Source organism: Rousettus aegyptiacus, unplaced genomic scaffold, assembly GCF_014176215.1.
Source record: "Rousettus aegyptiacus isolate mRouAeg1 unplaced genomic scaffold, mRouAeg1.p scaffold_m13_p_9, whole genome shotgun sequence".
NCBI lineage: Eukaryota > Metazoa > Chordata > Mammalia > Chiroptera > Pteropodidae > Rousettus > Rousettus aegyptiacus.
The window spans coordinates 22,491,361-22,511,033 of record NW_023416312.1 but is presented as its reverse complement, the minus strand read 5'-3'; the positions used below and the strand labels follow the sequence as shown (position 1 = coordinate 22,511,033).

General features: G+C 35.8%; 1 protein-coding gene across 3 annotated transcripts in view; it reads right to left on the bottom strand.

Annotated features, from left to right (window-relative positions):
• The window catches only part of OTC (ornithine carbamoyltransferase), an 82,969-nt gene that overhangs the window by 58,083 nt on the left and 5,213 nt on the right, over positions 1 to 19,673 (bottom strand). For all 3 annotated transcript variants that reach the window (XM_036226816.1, XM_036226817.1, XM_036226818.1), the window contains exons 2-3: positions 12,637 to 12,775; positions 11,089 to 11,170 (exon numbers count right to left, since the gene is read on the bottom strand). In XM_036226816.1, the coding sequence (XP_036082709.1) occupies positions 11,089 to 11,170; positions 12,637 to 12,775 (221 nt within the window). The remainder of the gene's footprint in view (positions 1 to 11,088; positions 11,171 to 12,636; positions 12,776 to 19,673) is intronic.

Genomic DNA, 19,673 nt, shown 5'->3' with positions numbered 1-19,673 from the left:
CTTTTGAGCCAACCATAAGCACAGTATCTGTGGATTGCTTGCTGAATCTTACTTAATAGGTGGCCCTGGAGGGTTAGAGGGTGGGGCTGGGACTAAACTTGGCCTGAAGTTGAACCCTTCTAGGACTGTACCACTGGACACCTACTTCACAAATCCATACTAATAAGACAGGGAGACTCAGGAGCTTTGCTTAGCACATAGAAACAGACACAGAAAGGCAATGAAAATGAGAAGACAAAGAAGCAGAAATCATATGAGAAAACAAAACAGAGATCCAGAAATAATGGAGTCAAGTAATCTAACAGATGCAGAGTTCAAAAAATTGGTTATAAACATGCTCAATGAACTTTTAGAAAGTGTAGATAAATTCAATGAGAACTTCAACAAAGATAAAAAACAAACATGGAAATTATAAAAGGGAACCCGTCAGAAATGAAGAACACATTATCTGGAGTGAGAAATATATTACATGGAATAAACAAAGTGACTAAAGAAAAGGATCAAATGTTCTATCAAGAGGATGGGAAAGCCGACGCTCAATCAGAATGGCAAGAAATAAGATGCCAAGACTATAAAAATAATTTAAGGCACATATGGGATACTATTAAAGATCCAAATATCTGTCTGATCAGTGTAACTGAAGAAAATCAAAATGTAGAACAGCTCTTTGAAGAAATAATGATAGAAAACTTCCTTAACCTGGTGAAGGAAATGGACATACAAGCCCAGGAAGCTCAGAGAATTCCAAATTCAGAGATCCAAAGAGTTACACACCAAGACACATCATAATTAAAATGCCAAAGGTTAAATACAAAGAAGGAATATTAAAAGCAGCAAGAGAAATACAGATTTCCTATAAGGGAATCCCTATAAGACTGGCAGATGATTTCTCAAAAGAAACTATGCAGGACAGAAGGACTTGGCAAAAAATATTCAACAGGATGAAGACTCAGGATCTACAACCAAGAACACTTTGTCCAGCAAAGCTATCATTTAGAGTTGAAGGACAGACAAAGAGCTTCCCTGACAAAAATAAGCTAAAGGAATTTATCACCACCAAGCCAGTATTACAGGAAATGTTGGAGGGACTTAAGAAGAAAAAACATATCAAAAGTAAGAATAAAGAATGATAACAACTACATTCCTATCAATAAGTACCTTAAATGGAAAAGAATTAAGTGCTCCAACCAAAAGATAGAGTGACTGAAAGGATAAGGAAAAAAGACCCCTACATATGCTGCCTACAAAAGACTCACTTCAGATTAAAAGACACACACAGACTAAAAGAAAGAGGATGAAAAAAGATATTTCTTTGATGGACCTAGAAGATATTTAAGTCAGACAGAAAGATAAACACTGTATGATTTCATTTATATGCAGAATCTAAGGAATAACAAGAATAAACTAATCAAAAACAGACTCACAAATATAGTAGACAATTTGGTGATGGACAGAGGAGAGGGAGGTTTGGGGGAATGTGGTGAAGGGTTTAAGAAGTACAAATTAGTAGCTGATAGATGGTCACGGAGATGAGGAGCATGGCAGAGGGAATGCAGTTAGCATCAATATGTTGGCTAGATGGAATGTCAGGAGAGGGAGGAAGCAATTGGGGAGATAGTTTTATGAAATGTATAGATGTCTAACCAATGTACTGTATACTTGAAGATAATTAAAATAAATCAATAAATATTATATATATATATTTGGGGATATATATATATATATATTTGGGGATATATATATGTATATATATAGTTGTCTGGAGAGGGTGATTGGCTGGGAAGGAGCATTGGTGAACTTCCTTGGGATAATGGTGTGTTTTATACCTTGATAGTTTTTGTAGGTTACATGGGTATATGTATTCAACACTGGTTGAACTGAACACTTAAGGTCTGTGTATTTTACTATATATAAATTATACCTTACTTTTTAAAATAAGCATTGAAATAGCACTTTCAAGTCACTAAAAGTCAGCAAAGTCAAAAGGTCATTCTACTGTTTGATTTGTTCTTCAACCAAGACATAGCTAAGCACTGCTTACATATTACTCTTACCACATTCCAACCTTCCAGGGAAGGTGAAATTATTGCAGACATATGAGCAGATGAGGATGGCTCCTACCTCATCCTCACAGCATATTCCATAGGCCTGAAGAGGATGACATGGAGAGGGATCTGCCTCAAGCCACAGCTAAAATTTATGGGTGTGTTGAGAGACTTTTTATCACACACTAAAGGGCAAAATTATGGAAAATGATGACACCCAATCAGACCTTCACTATTTCATTTGAGGCAGGTTCAATAGGCAGAACTTTGATACACAATGTAAAGGCAAATAAGTATAATTGCAAGATAGAGACATGTTCGAGGAATTTTTCAAACATTACTGTTTTCCTCCTTATTGTAATATACATAATTTATCTATTGGGAAATATACAACAGTCATAATTTTCTAATCCCATCTGTTGCATATGAGAAAGAAGATCATTAATTACATAGCAAATTGGAGGATGAGGACTTTTAGACCCATGAAGGGGAATTTAACCCAAGTCTCATGAAACACTGCACTTCAAGCCTTAACATGATTGGAATGATGTAGTTTGAATATGGATGGGGTTAAATGAGACTAAGGAATCCTTTTTGTTAGGTGTAATAATGATATTATAGTTATATAGGATATATAGTTATAAATCTTTGTTTATTTAAAATATACACACTGACATATTTGGGGATAAAATGTCACTATAGCTTTAATTTACTATAAAATACTTTAGCAACAAAAATGAATAGATAAATCAAAAAAGACAACATATTAACAGTTGTTAGATTGATGTAAGGAATATTGGTATGTTCATTATGCTAATCTTTCTACTTTCTTATTGATAAGTTTCTTAATTAAAAGTAAAACTCAGAAAATCTACAACAAAATAGTCCTCATTTCTGTTACTACATAAAATGAAATAATTATAATCTATTTTATGCTTAAGAGTGTTCTCTTAAATATGCCCAGACCAAATGGTTTTCAGCTAGAGGCCATTGTGTTTTGGCTCTATCAATAACTAGTCACAGAGCACTACCATTTGTTGGCATTTTATAAACATTCTTCTATTGAATCCTTCACTTCTTCACACAGTAGGTATTATTATAAGAATTTTGTAAACATGGGTTCCAAGAGTCAAAGAGTCTAAAAACTTATTCAAGATTTTTTTTAAGAACCTAGAGCCCTAGGGCACGCCACAGGGGAGACAACCCCTGAGCCAACTTACAGTGGGATCTACAGAGACAGGACAACATAGTAGAACTGGTCTCAATCTTCTTCACCAGAAAAATCAGGCAGTTTGCCTAGAGCCTTAAGACTTCTTGCAGATCTGATGTGCTATTTTCCATATAGGATCAGAGAATGTGAAACACAGTAAAAGTCCTACTTACTAAGGGTCCTATAATAAAGAGTCTGACTCCATTTATGATGTTTGACTGCTATCAGCTTTCAAGTCTTGGTAGCAGTCAAACATCACTCTCCCCTCTCCTTCTGTCCTATATCTGGTCAAGCTGATATGAAAATGCAGATAATCCCTCCTTTGGCACGAGCAGGAAGTTCAGACTATGCAAGTGCTGGCCTATGTATGGGAATTCTCACTCCAGCCTCATCCCCTAACCACAATAAAAGTCCAGACCCATATAATTTCCCTGATCTCTAATACCACTTCTGGACCAGCTTGGGAGCCAGCCCAACTCTCCCCAGAAAAGTGAGAGGTGCATGTGAGGTGCATGTGTGACGCTCTTGGTGCATGTGTGATGCTCTCATTGTCAACAATCAAACCACATTTTGGTGGAGGCAATCTTGTCTCTGTGGAGTGACCACAACAGGTCCTGAAATTTATTCATTCATCCTGAAATTATGTGTCTGGTACTTTTCTAGGCACTTGGGAAAGCATTGTAACAACATAGTACAAGTCCCTGCCTACATGGAACTTATATTCTAGTGGGGAGAGACAGATAATAAATTGAACGAGTAAATTACAATAGTCTGTCCTTCTCTGTGATTTGACTTTCTAAAGTTTCAGTTACCTGTGATCCACCACAGTCCAAAAATATTAAATGGAAAATTTCAGATACAAAAAATTCATAAGTTTTAAATTGTGCACTGCTCTGAGTGATGTGATGAAATCTGGTACTGTCCTGCTCCATCCTGCCTGAGACGTAAATCATCCCTTTGTCTGGTGTCTCCACGCTGTATGCACTCCTCATCCATTTCTCACTGAGTAACCTTCTCAGTTATCAGATTAACTGTCATGGTACCATAGTCTTGTGTTCAAGTAACCTTCATTTTACTTAATGAGGCCACATTCATATAACTTTTATTAGAATATACTGTTATAATTGTTCTATTTTATCTATTTTAATTATTTATAATTGTTTTATTTTACCTATTTTATTTTAGTTGTTGTTAATCTCTTCTGTGCCTAATTTAACAATTATACTTTATCATAGGTATGTATGTTTAAGAAAAAAACAGGAAATAGAGGGTTCTGTACTATCTGCAGTTTCAGGCACCTACTAGGGGTCTTGAAATGTAACTCCCATGGATAAGGGGATGCTACTGTAAATACTTTGCATTTTAAATGTTGATAAGTACTTTATAAAAAATAGAGCACAAAGGAGGGACAGAGAATGTAAAGAATAGGAGTTGTAATTTTAATGTAGTCAGGGAAGACACATTGAAACATACCAGACAGTGGGAAGAGCCTGTCCTGAAGTTCTGAGGAAGGGTCATGACTGGTAGGTTCAAGGGACATCAGGAAGCATGGTGCATAAGGTACAGAGTGTATGAGGAAGATAGTAAACGATGAGGTTACAGAAGGAAAGTAGGGAGGAAGCAACAACTCTGACTTTTGTCTGAATAAAATGGGAAGACATTGGAAGGTTGGAGCAAAAGAATGATATGATTGTACTTAGATTTTAATAGAATATCTATAGTGGGACATAGGCCAAAAATCTGGATGAGAGTTGGTAGCTTGGACCAGAGTATTGGCAACTGAACTAATGAGAAAATGATGGGATCCTTGATATATTTTGAAAGTAGAGCCAACACTAAGCTAATGACCTTGCTTCCTACCTCACTGAAAAAAATGGTGACAAGAAGAGAACCTCCAGATTCCACCACTCTATTTCCCCATCTGCCAGCATCTATACCTATATATTCTGCTTTCTTTCCTTTTAAGCATAGATGAACTTCCCATGCCCCGTGCATGCACTAGAAGCCATACTCCCTTGCTTACTCAAAGACATTGCTCTAGCAATTCTTCCCTTTCTTCCTTACATTACATTTGGATAGCCTATTCTCACTTTTTGGATAGGATATTCTCATTTTTTACTCACTAATAAAAATAATACAAACTTTTTTTGTCTTATTTCCCCCACCAGGTACCCCTTTAATTCTTTGCTCTTTGCAGAAACACTCTTTGTTTTTTCTTTCTTTCTCCAAATCCTCTTTTCATTTCCTTCAAACCTATTCCCATAAGGCTTTGGCCCTCCAACTCTACACCAAAACTCCTCTCACCAAGGTTACCAATGACCTTCACATTGCTATATCTAGTGGCCATTTCAGTTCTCATTTTTCTTTACTTAATATCATTTAATATAGTTATCCACCACCTTTTCGTTGATAATTTTTTTTACACACTGTCCAGAACACCACACCTTGCCTTTACATCTACCTTGGTAGTTGCTCCTCCTCAAACTCCATTGCTTGTTCCTTCTCTTTTCCTTGACTTAATGTTGATATACCCCAGGGCCAGTCCTTGGTCCTCTTCCCTCCATCTACACTTACTTTTAAATCTTATCCAATCTCATGGCCTTAAATACCATCTCTATGCTGATGACTCTAAATATCCATAGGCCAGATCTCAGTCCCTTACTCCAGACTAATCTCCAATTTCCTTTTCAACATCTTTGCCTGTGTGTCTAATAGACATCTCAAACTCAATACTTCTAAAACTAAACTCCTGATCTTCCCTTCTATCCTGCTCCATCCTGCTCACAGTTGCTCAGACAGAAAACTTGAAGTCATCATTGTTATCTCTCTCTTATCTGACACATGAAGATTCTTATTGGCTCTCTCCTCAAAATATACTCTTACTCCTTCCATTACTACCACCCTGGCTCACGTCTTTATATACTATAGCTACCTATTAACAGGTTTAATGTTTCTATCTTGTCTCTACTCCACCCCAACAGTTAATTCTCAGTAGAGCAGTCAGAGAGATTCTTTTAAAATTCAAGTTAGATCATATCCCTTCTCTGCTCAAAACTCTCTAAAAGTTCCCCTACTTCACTCAGAGTAAAAGCCAAAGTCCAAATAATGGACTACATGTTTTCCCCTTGTTCCGGCACATTATGCTTGCTGAGAGCGCTTATTGCCTTCCAACATACAATATCATCCACTTACTGATTATGTCTATTGTTTATTTGCTGTGTACCTGCTAGAATGTAAGTTTCATGAAGGCAGGGATTTTCCTCTGTTTTGCTCACTGATATATCACTCTCAAGAACTTGGAATAAATGCTGGTACATAGTAAGTACTCAGCAAGTGCCTATTGAATGAATGTAGGTAGGATTTTGAGTCTAGAGAGAGGACCCACTCTTTTCACTTGAAAAACATCTCCTAATTTTGCTAACAGGAAGAACAGAATGTTCTATTATATGTGAAGTGAGGCTAATGGGATTTAATGATGATTATAATCCCTAACCACTCTTGAAAACTTAATCTGCTTGTAAACAGGAAGGACACCTAAAAAAATATGAATGCTGCACATTCATCAAAAAAGTGTTTATTGTGTGCCTACTATGTGCATAGCACAGGGGTGACTATCATTGAGAGTTGAGGACTATGGAGGAATGTTTTATACAAAGTTTAAGACCTCCTGGCATGTGTGCTCCAAGACATACTCTTACTTTGACTGGAAATCATTTTACTGTAATAACCCAGGATTGGTTTTTTGCTTTCTCATTTCTCTCTTTGTATTATAAAGAAGATTAACATTAAGCCTGGACTTATGAGGTAGGGGTAGAAAGAAGAGTTACAGAAAGTGTTAAGAAGTAGGAGTCAAAGCCTTCAGCAGTTCTTAGAGGATATAAAATAGGGGGACATTGCCTCCAAGAAGGGGTAGCCTCTGTAATTTTGGTCATCGATCAGAAAGAAGCCTCAGATCCCTGTACAAAATCACAGGTCAAATATTCACCAGTTTATCAGACTTAGGTGACAATAAGTGCTTCAGGAGAGCATCAGAGGTTCTGAAAAGCCACCAGGAGCTGCCATTGCTGAGGAGAGGAAGGCAGAGAGATAAGAGATGGGTCTCTGCTCTCTCTGCACCTTTCATCCAGGGAAGTTTGCTTTCGTCTGTTCCATTTGTTTATGTATTCACATTAGACATTTTTGAACAATAGGTTTTTTCTATTAATATCTCAATTTCTGTCTGGGAAAATAAAAGTATATCTTATTTTGCTCTTTCTTTTCCTCACAGAGCCCCACAAGCTTTGGAAGAAATGGTATAAATAGAATTCATACACTGGAAATCTGAGGGCTCTTTTGGTAGAACTAAGGCAGCCATTAATCTCTCTGTGCTTCACTTTCCTACCTGAAGAATAGTATCATGACTTTTATATTGTCACCTTTGTAAAGGAGATGAATTTGAAACAGCTTGCAAAACAGCTTTTGTTTCACCTTGAAAGTCAAATACCAATGTTAAATAATAAAAAGAGCCATCTTTTAGGATGTCCTGTGCATTTTTTATTAGCTACTATACTTATCAATATTAATAAATGTATCCATCTATCTGCTTAATTAACTTGCAATAAAAGAATATAATCATCAGTAGACACACAGGAGAATTGCATGGTTCGCCAGGCAGACATACACAGAGTGGGTGACAAATGAATGATCTACAACTACACACAGAGACACTGATACATCTCATAAACCTAATGCTGAACCAAAGAAGCCCGACACAAAAGAGCATATGCTGAGTGATTCCATTTACATAGAGTTTAAAAATGGGCAAAACTAATCTTCGATATTCGAAGCCAGGATAATGATAACCCTTGGATGGGGCTATAGAAACTGGAAGAAGATGCAAGGGAGGGTTTCTGATTGCCATTACTATCCTATTTCTCCATCTAGGTATTAGTTACAGGAATGCATTCACTGTGAGAATTTATTGAAATATATGTTTAATGATTTGTGCAATTTTATGTAGGTGTGTTACACTATAATAAAAATATTACATGAGCTATATGGCATAAGTTGGATGGAGAATTTCATTCTGTCCCCTGAGATAAGGAGAAATACTGCTGTATCTCTACAATTCAGGTTTACTATGAAATCCTCAAGGATTGTCTTGTGACGATCACCCCATCCCAGAAGCTGGCACAGAGCCGGGGTAATAACAGGCAGTTTTAATTACACCCTATTTTCATTCTAAATGCCAAGGTAACAGGTTTTGATGAAAAATTGTGCCAAGGGACAGCTACTAAGATGCACATGTACACAGTAGAAAAGCTTTTCCATGTTTGTGTTGAGGTTTATAGTTTCTGTAAGCATTTAAAGCAGCTACTTATTCTAGTTCTCCTACTGTTGAGTTTGGCAGACTGCCATATGCAATTAGAACCATGGGTGTTTATTGAGGATAATGATGAATATTCTGTGAACCATAACTTTTTATGGTCATATGTTCCTTTTCTCATGTAGTCATAGTTACAATTTGCAATTTTGCGCAGGTCTCAGAGATCTTCTTTATAGAAAGCCATCGTTTAACAAAATGCGTAATGCCACCTGTAGAAACAATTTTACTAGAATAAAACATGACTATCATATGTCCAAATTAAATTAAATATATTTAAAAATAGCTTCCATTTCTGGATTTGCCATTTATTAGCTATGTATATGTGGGCCATTTTCTGAACATGTTTCAGTCTGTTTTCTTCAATGATCTCACCCTCATAGAACTGCCATAAGGATTAAGTAAGATAATCCATGTAATTAATGAAGAATACTTGGCACAGGATCTGCACCCAAATGCTTATTAAATCTTCCCTCTTGTTTTTATTAATAGCTTAACAACCACATTATATGTGAATAGTAAAACTGATCCCGTATTCAAGGGTCTTTGATATCAAACATAACATTTGAATAGAGACAAGTGATAGAAAACTCTGTCAACTAAGAAAAATTGACTTTAAAAAACTTAAAATTGAGAAATTTCTATATATTAATCAATTCTTTTGATAACTTCCCAAAAGAACACCCCTCAAGTACTAGTAATCAAATCAAATCAAATCCTGCCCAACTCATGGAAGACCAATGCTGAAAGTGAGCAGAATTTGAGAATTACTGACTTGTTTATGCAATATTTATTTTTCCTTACTACATGACAGATGTCAAAGTGATCTTTTAAAGGAGCCAGGCAACTTTAAAGAGCAAAACATTCTCATATGTTTTCTTTCTAGGACTTTAAAGATTAGTTGACACCTTATATGTTTCCCCTCTTCCTCCTTCCTTCACTCAGGTAACAAGGGGAGTGCATTAGTAAAAACAGTGAACTTGGCATCTGAATCCTGGTAATGTTTGTACAAATTGAGCAAACTTAGCAAATCACTTAATCCCTCTGAACTTAATTTTGTTATGTATTTGATAACTTCATTACTAATCATTACAAGGCAAGAATTGCACAAAGTAGATGTTTACTTCTAAGCCCTAGAAAGCTCTGATATTCGTAAGTAGGATAAGATATTTGAAGAATCAACCAATGTGCTTTTGTTTATGGTACCTTTTCCTTGATCCTATCCATTTGTCCATTTGGTCAGTCATATTGTTGATTCAAGAGCTGTCTGATAGAACAGAAATGCAGAGAGAAAAGAGGTGGGGTGTGGCTTGTAAGTTTCAAAATAGATGTTTTGAAACTCAGTACAGGGACAATAGTTTGAGAAAATAAAATAAATTTTGAGTTTCAACAGCCCAGGATTTCAGGCACGGACAATAGGTTTGAAAGAATACATGGATAATTAGAGCAAGTTTTTCCTTTTATTTCATCACTGGGCCTCCAATACTGTGAACTGGAAGGGGAAGATGAGTGGGAGAGAAGAAGCAATGGAAATAGAAATTTATGGATTTTTGACACTGTACCCTGCTGTCTGGCTGTCTGTCCCCCAGACCAAGTGCTGAAGGGTGGGGAGCCAGGTGGAAATTACAGAAGAGTTTGGGAAACCACATAGTTGAGAATACCTGTGTCGTGCTTTTAAGACAGAGCTCTAGGAGGCAACAAATATTATAGAACTCCCTGGTACTCAACATGATGAAAGAATGATAGAGTAGAGGGACTCTTGCATTATCTCTGTGCTCAGTGTGGCATGCAGAACTGCCAAGAGGTTGAGAGAGCAAAACTAAGATACATTTCAGGTTTTGTGATCAGAGTGATGCAAACTGCACAGTGAATGGAAGACAGCCAAGGTCCAATGGGGATACAGAAGTCTCCACAAACTCCATCCAGTGTGGATCTTTGATGATGATGCCCTGATTACCAATGACCAGATCCCCATAACCCTAGATGCCTTGACATTCATATACTCACCAGGACTTAACTATGACTGTGAGAAAAGGGAGAGGAGACCCTATATTAACAAAGCAAACCTTGAAATGACAGGATCACCTAATGTTGCAGAGATTAGGTTTCCACTTAATTGGTACAAAGAAAAGTTCTTTACATGTTAGAAAAATACACATTTTCTTGCCCACATGAGTTTGAGTCCTGAGAATTTGTGACCACTTACATTTTGTACTTAAGTTGAAGTACTATTTGAAACTTCTAGTCAAGTCCTCATTGAATCCCTACAGATGGAGCTAATCATTCTGCTTGTGCTTCTATGAGAATTGGAGAGCATTTAGGGACTTGTGTTGCTACTCCCAGAGACAATGTTTCCCCTTATGGTTGCTAAAGAGATAGACAGACAAATCCTCTCCACTGGACTGCTCTTCCTAGGTCCTCACCCTCTGAATCCCTCTTCAACACAAGGGTGAGTTTGTCTGTGGACTCACCTGTTTCTGTAGATAATCTTGTTCTAGTACTTCTTTTTTCAAAAATCATGCCTAAGGACTTCCCTTGCAATAAAGGCAAATACTGAAAATCAAGAACAAGAATACAATTAAAATGAAAAATATATTTATAGCCACTATCAAGGATTATGTTTCAAAACTTATTCTTTACGTTATCAGAAAATGTAGAATAATCAATCACTGTTTCCAAATAAGTATTCGAAATGTTATTTAAAAAGTGAATTTAAAATAGTTTTTTCCCATGTTCTATACATATAAGAGGAAGGAACAGGAACTCCTACAGCTAACTGACATAGAATTAAAAAGTATTATTAGTTGCCCTGGGTTCAATCTGAATACTTGTATATTAATATTTCATACTGGAGCCATCTTCTTACTTAAATCCATGGAAATCCTCCTCATTGTTCAATGACCTTGAAGATGCTTGGTTCAGAAGCATTTTCTCAGCTAAGAATATATTACTCTATCACAACATGGGGCACTAAGACTCCTAAAGATGATGCCTCACAGTGTTAGCCACACTTTCGTCATGCACGCTTGTGGGAGTGCAAAGGCTTTGTTTCTGAAGGTTGTGTGGAAATGATTTGGAGAGTTTGATGTGGGTGGGGCTCTTCCTCCTTCCTCTTCTATAGATGGACTTTCCTGATAGGATGATTTCTGGAACAAATAGGTTCCTGCTAGCTAAACTTCCTCACAACAGCACAAAGAACAAAGGCCTAGGGCCTTGGGGGACCTTATCTCCTTATTTCAGGTCTTCTTATAGGAACATCAACTAATAACAGAGTCACTCCTGTATCCAATTTGTTCTTAGGAACTTGGAGAGCTAGTGAACTAGATAAGAAAATCAAGGTTATGTAAAACTTTTTTCAGCCCGAAACCAGCTCTTTAAAAAACTTTTTGAATACGAAAGTTTGGAATACGAAAATGCTTTCACAATTAAGCAGTCTAAATGAAGCTATTACATTAATTAAGTGTGTTTCAAACATAAAGTGCTCAAATTGCAGAATAATGATTACAGCTGAGCACCATATACCATCTTTTCTTCTACTTGGCTACCCATGTAATTGTTTTTTCTTTCTAATCTAAAAATTTTTAAACACCATTACATTATTGTACATTTTTTACATTATCCTAATGATCATATATCTGATATGCACTCACAATTTAAATTTATTGCTAGAAAAAAAAGTATCTTTATTTTTAACTTGATAGAAAACACATAGAGAAAAGAAAGGAAGTATAAAAATAAAATCTTTCCAGAGAAATGATTCCTTAGGTTCTGATCCAGTTAGTAATGAATTTCAACATTCCACATGAAAGAAGTGAAATGACTTGCCATCGAATAACTGATTTTTATGCTTTTTATATGCCTGTACACTCAGTGATAATCAATTACCTTGACTGTATAGTTTCATTAGTTGTTACTGTTTAGGAATTTTAATGTGTTTTCTTTTCCCTCTTTCTTTAGAAAGGCTGTCTTTAAAAAGGCTGGTTGGCAGTAACAGAAGGTAAGATGAAAATGCTACATACCTCTCCTTTCTCTTTTATCCTAAATTTCAGATCTGCTGATAGCCATAGTATATACTTAATTTCTTCTCCTGTAAAGTTCTTTAGAGTGAGGAGGTCACGCCCCTTCAGCTGTTCTTTATTTTGTAGTGATTGTCCACATCTACCAAAAAAAAGAAAGAGAAATATATATATATATATATATATATATATATATATGTATATGTATACACATATATTTTTTAAGAAAAAAATATGTCCCGTGGTGATTCATTTTATTATTAAAACAAAACATAGTAAATCACATGTAGCTTCATGTGCCTCTGCAAAGTGCTAATGCATTGAAATTAATATGGCTGTGGTTGCATTTTAGATATCTAGTATTTCAATTGTTGAGAGAAAAGAAGAAGTTGAAGAAAGAGATGGAATTCTTATTTGTTGTGAATAGGCATACAAGTGGCTTTGCCATAATTGTGAAATTTTGGGCAAGTTACTTAACCTCTCTCTGCACCTAAATTTCTCACCTAGAAAATTGATAAAATAATCTTATAGGGTTGTTGCATAGATGAAATAATTTAACACATGAAAATTGGACAGTGTCTGGTATATAATAAGCATTTGATCAATTTTAGCTATTATTATTGAAATCATTAGATTGGACAATCAGAATTTATAATGTATATACAATAGAAAACAATTTAATTCTTTTCCCCTTACTGCCCTTCAATTTTATTCTTGGAGATTTGTTCTTTTTACTTGTCCCTAATCAAATACCCTGTGGCTTTTCTAGTAACTTTCAGGGGCGGGCGGGGCTGGGGGAGTCTTCTACTTGCTTTATTCCCTCAGAGTCTCAGTAAAATGATGTATAAGAATAATAATGATTTTTTTTTAAACTTTAAGAAACCTTTTCCTTCCAGCTTATGCCTAATTTAAGACTGCCTCCTCTATATGGGGGAAGAGGGATTGTGAGCTGTTTTCTCTGATTCTCTGCCTTCAGTTCTTCCAAGTAAAGCCACGGGAAGGTGAGAAGCTAAGGGCCAGGCAAAGTCTGGTTCTGTTCTAGCAATCTAGAATTGGCATAGGTGCTTGAGGCCAACTCTTTCTCTCATGCAGTGCTTTTCAGGGTCCTTTGGAGAACTCTCTCACCGCTGGGAATTTCTCATAGCAGTCCTTGATGGCAAAAAATTAAATCTCTTCTGCTATCCAAGGGAGCGCCTTCAGACTCTTTTTGTTGAGCTCTCCCCACCCTTTTGGCAGGTCTCTTGGTCATGATGTGAAACAGTACCACACTAGGTTTCTTTCTCATTCCATTTTGGTTCATGGAAAGCCCTTCATATTCTTTCCTCTGACAAGAGTTGGGTACATCCCACCATAGACTCCTCTTGCTCTGCTATCAAAACAGGTGTAGGCCTGACATTTAGTGTATTGTGTCTCCAAGCTCTCCAATTGAAAAAATAGGTGCCATTGGAACCACAGTCCCTAGACTTGAGGTAAGGAAAGAGTACCCCTCTCCTCTATGTGGGGCACAAATGATAACACTTCAAAAATTTTCTTCAAATCTACCATTTGTTTATTTGTTTCTGCAATAGAAGCTGCAGGTGATCACCAATGGGTTGCAAAGCTAATTCTTGTGTATCTCCTTTACAAGTCCTTTAGTGGTCTGGAATCTCACTTTGTATTGTGAGGAGAGTCAGCACCTATGGGGCCTGGGCAGAAACAGAGACAGAAGGGGTCTCATTTTAACATTCCATTACATTGTGATGACAATAATTGTCATTTGGGGTAATCGGTACATAAAATAGACAGCATTTACTCCTTCAATATCCCCAAGTGTGATCTCTATTTAACAGTAATTAGTATTGTATACCATTAGAAATTATGTATAACCAAGGGCAAATTGTGGATCACCACATATATTAAACATTAATTTTACCAGGAGTAGAACAACTGTCACTAAATGATTGTGCTTAAATTCTAGCCTAAGAAGACAGCTTGTGATACTTGAGATAAAAAGTAAAATCTCCGGTGGGATTTATGTATGTCTTTTTGCAATTGTGTCAAGATAGGAAACTCATCAATTCACTCAATTTGTTGTTTCTACTGCATGATGTCAAATAACTTGGACAAATGAGTATTTCACTAAATATCCAAATTTCCGGCAGAGTTGATTGGTTCATTTTGTGTTCAGTAAGGAAATAGATTTTTTTGGTAGACCTTTTGGTAGACCTTCAGAAATTCTAGTTAGTAAGGAAAGGAACTTTCAAAAAGATGGTGGGTTTGTGGGCTAGTTGGTTAATGATTGGTTGATTGATTTAATATAAGATAACAATGACGTATTCAACTTCAATAGAAAGTACTGTTTTCAGCTTATATATAAATCAAAATTTTGGTCAACATTCTTTTTTCAAGATGAACCGAAGTCTTCAACTTTTAAAATATGTAGTTCATCTATTCTCCAAATGGAAATTTCTTTAAAACAGCACTCCTTAATTTTATTACAGACCTTCAATATTTTAAAAAATAAAATAGATCTATGTTGATTTATTAATAATATATGTGCTACTATCCTGATAGATTATGTCCATAACAAAACATAAAGAAAAATAAATAACAAGGAAAGGTTTAGACTAAGGAAAACCAAGTGTTTTAAAATCAAATGGTAAATATACGAAAATATTTTGCTGACTAGAGAAGCATCTAGATTAGAGCTCCATTTTATTCCTTCTACTGGAACCCTACTAAAAAGCTTACAAAACTGTGTCTAAGATCTGGATAGTAGTAGTGAGTAATTTGATAACTTTGGAGATATGGGATTTAGGCAGGAAATTTGTTTTGACATGTGTAATTTGATGTTTTATTCTGATAATATTAATTAGTGGTAATATTAAGCAATACTTAGAATATATAAATACTGATATTGTTGAGAAGTAAACCATTTGACTGATATTCATGCATTTTCAGAGTCAAGTGGATATTTTTTTCTGGGGATCTGTAAACAAGTTTAACATGTCTGGCCTGGAATAGAGGCATGGCAGCTTCATCTTTCCCAATTCACATTTAGGGCAGTTTGGAAAATATTTTTCTTCTGGAATGAGGTCCAAGCAACATAAAGTCACAGAGAATAAACTCTCTTGACTCTTTGTCTTACCATAATATATTAATATTTTTTGGCTTAACAGTTACTCCAATATTATTTTAAAAGGGGGACAAAAATTTTGCTGGAAAATTCTGCTCCCAGGATTCAAGGAATTTGGAAAACATCACTATAGTTGATGAGCTTATATCCATCGACAACAGGAAAAACAAACCATGAACTAATTTTGAGTCCTTATTTTTTGCCTACAACTCTAACTCAGACTCCTAGTTATTTTGGAGCCCACAAAAGCTGAGTCTCCAAACTGCTATGCTCAAGGGATTCAATACCCTCTTCCAGTCTCAGTTCCCGCAAAGTTTTATTGTATTTACTCCCTTCTAAATAGTCAAGGGACTACAAGTTTCATTTAAGAAAATATCATAGATCTTAGAATCATGTTGTTGCTGAATCACAGAGAAAAAGAATTAGAGATTAAAAGGAAATTAAAATTTTGAAGGGAACTAATCATCTCTCTTCCTTTTCCATGCAAGGAAATAGGAAAATAATGGTGAAAGAGGAGAACCAACAACACCTTTAACTACTTAAAAAAATCTCCAATGTCCAGCCATTATGACCCAAACAGAAGACAGATTGGGATTTTCTCAAATTTGTCCTTATACACTTCAAGAAGTTTCAAAGTTGAAGGTAGGGTTAGGGTTAGGGTTAATGTACTGCTGTTGAGATTGCATTATATGATGTTGCTTTTTTTATTTCTGTTCTGACAGATTTGAGTATGATGGTAGAAAGAAGACACAAACATCCTGCTCGAACCTTCTGTTTTTGTCCAGATCTTTCATTTTCAAACTTATATAGTGTCAGAAACTTTATTTCAAATTTTAAATTATTTTTTTAGACCACAACTGATTGAAAGAATGCCTCTTCATGACTACAGTCTCCAAATGGCAGTCACTGATAATGTTGCCCTCATTCTTGTTGGCCTTGGATTGCACCTCCAATACATATTAGCAGATAAGCATATATATATATATACATACACATACATACATACACACACACACACAACACACAAACAGTTCTGGCTTTAAAAGGTAGAGTGGAACTGTAAATAGCCATTAAATCTGAAACCATGCAAAGCAACTTTAATAATCAATGCGAAAAATCACAATTGTTCTGTGATTTTTAAATTTTTTGCCAGAACATTAAAAAGCCTCTTATTGTCAGTATAAATACACAGGGAAATGACAAAGATAGCAAAACTGATATATATTTAGTACACTGAAATTTAAAACATTAAAACATTGAGAATTATAGTGTTTTATTTCTTTGTAAAAACTGTCAAGAGTAGTTTGAACAATGCGTGCTGTCTTTTTATCATATAATTTATGATACAGAGCAAGCATCTTTTCTATGCTTTGGTGAATTGTCATATTCCTTTCTAAGTTTGAATCAACTCCCAACATTTTATCCTTTGTACTTTCAATATTTTGAAATATCTCTGACGGTTTCTTTAATATGAAGTGTTTTGCAGGTGTTACTTCCTCTGAAACATCTTTATACTTTTTGTCACAACCTCTTTCTTTATTTATGTTGATAAGTTTTTCTTCACTAAGTTCCTCTGGCTGCATAGCTATTTCTTTCGTAAATAATTAACATTTGATTCAATTTAATGACCAGTGTTATTTTTTATTTCTCAGTTGCACTTTCATTTCTGTCAGAGAATTCCCTCCTTCAATTATTCGTTTTTATAAAATATCACATGGGTTTATCACTGGGAGAAAATAAGGCAACACAACTATACTTTTTGCTATCTATATGTGAATAGAATAACAGATGCACAGTGAGCAATCACCAACAGACTGAAAGAAGGGGTGTGATTAATCACTGATCATGATGTGCATCTGTTATTTACATAGGGATTTGTGGACTGAAGAGCCAGCATTGAAGTTTTTACTTTGTTCATGTACTCACAATTAATATACCATGGCAACTGAAACTTGAAATGCATACTTAGAATACTGGAGTTATTTAACTAAATTGAAGTTGAAATTCCTGCATATTCAGACCACATAAATGAAATACTGCCTGTACTTTAAATGCTGTCTCATCATAAGACTCTTACATGCTATTCCTTCTGTCCAGAACACTCTTCCCTCAGCTCTCAAGGCAGGCTTTTTCTCATCCTGAGGCTGGAAGCTTAAATACCACCCCCTGTGAGATCCCCTGTGAGATGCCTTTCCTGATTATACTAAGTAGCCTCCTCTTCACTTTCCTTTGTTAATAACATTGATTATAAATTTTAATATATGTATGTCTATTTATTGTTTAATTTTTATCTTTCCATTGGCTTATATGATCCATGATGTCAAGGATCCTGCCTTTTTTATTCATTGATATTTATGCAGTGCTTATCGAAATGTCTGGGATTAGTAGGCATTTAATAATTTTTTCTAAAGTAAATGATGAATGAATGATAGATAGTACATCTCTGGGGCAGAAGTAAATCAATTTGTATAATAAATTCAGAAGATTTCTAGAGGGATTAAATCTGAAACCATGTAAAGTAACTTTAATAATCAATGCAAAAAATTACAATTGTTCTGCGACTTTTAAATTTTTTGTCAGAACATTAAAAAGTCTTTTATTGTCAGTATAAATACATAGGGAAGTGATCAAGATCTGATGACAAAAAAAGACACCAAGAGCCCCAAAAGAGAATTAAATTTGAGGCAAAAGCAAGTATGGTCTGTGGCCCAGGCCTAAGAGTCATAGAGGAGAACTGAGTGTAGCCTATTGTGATGCTACAGCTGAAATCCCCCAGAACTCAATCAATCCAGTACAGTATCTGTACTACCGAGAATAATGGTGGGACATGCATGTGAAACAAGTGTAACATAACTTTGGATCCTAGGTGCAGAAGTCTGAGTCAAGTGCAGAAACCTGGAAAGCTGCTCAGAGGGCATGATGAGACAAGTTTTTGCCCATGGCACCATGAAGGCCAAATCCAAAGTACCATTATATTGAACTATAATGATATATTGGTTCCCTCTCTCCACTAACCAAGGGTTCTTGGGGACAAAAAGGGTAGAGAGGTAAATATTATACATCGGGTCATACTGGCATGTGAGGGATTGAGCGATTAACTGGAAAGAAATTATAAAATTGCACCTCAATTGGTGAAGGGGGTCATACTGTTTACACCACTGAAAATCATTAGAGTAATCACTACCTTCCTCAATTCTACCCAGGAGGTAGGGCAGGAAATGTTCACTTGGGAAAAAGCTGTTTTTCATAGATATCAAGAGCTAACCAGGAGAATTTATCACTGGAAGGAAAACAAACACAATGGTTCCAGTTTAAATTCCTATCCTGTTTACTATCTCCCCATAGACCTCCGCTTGGCTCCAAAGTGCAACTGCCACATCTCTTTCTTAAGCTCCTTAAACATTAGAGAAAAGTAGAATTTGTGCCATGTTGAAATGCCTCCACCACAGGCCCCTCACCCCCTCTTTTTCCTGGTCTCTATCAAGCATTTCTTGGTCTTTGGTGATAAACTCACACTCAAATTAACCAGGTAAAACCGCTGGCATTAAATTCTCATAAAGATCCCATGCCTCAGTTGGAGGGAGCCTAATCTGATTCACAAACACCCAGATCAGGGCCAGAATCACTACTTTAGTGTTCCCAGAAAATTCATGGTCTTTTTGTACTCAATTGTGTCTCCTTGGTAAACCAGACTTAAATCACATTGTCATTCTTCAGCCAATACACAATATTCTAGAAAACAATAGGAACCTGGCGCAGATTTTCTGTCAAAACTATTACTGCAGCCTAGTTAAAGCCAGCACATTTGAAAAAGACAAGACAAGTTCCTTATATTAATTTTATACCTTGAAAAAATAATCATAGAGATTTTTCAACCCCAAATCACTGAATGCTAAGAAGTTAAGCCAAAGCCATAGTAGGCCCT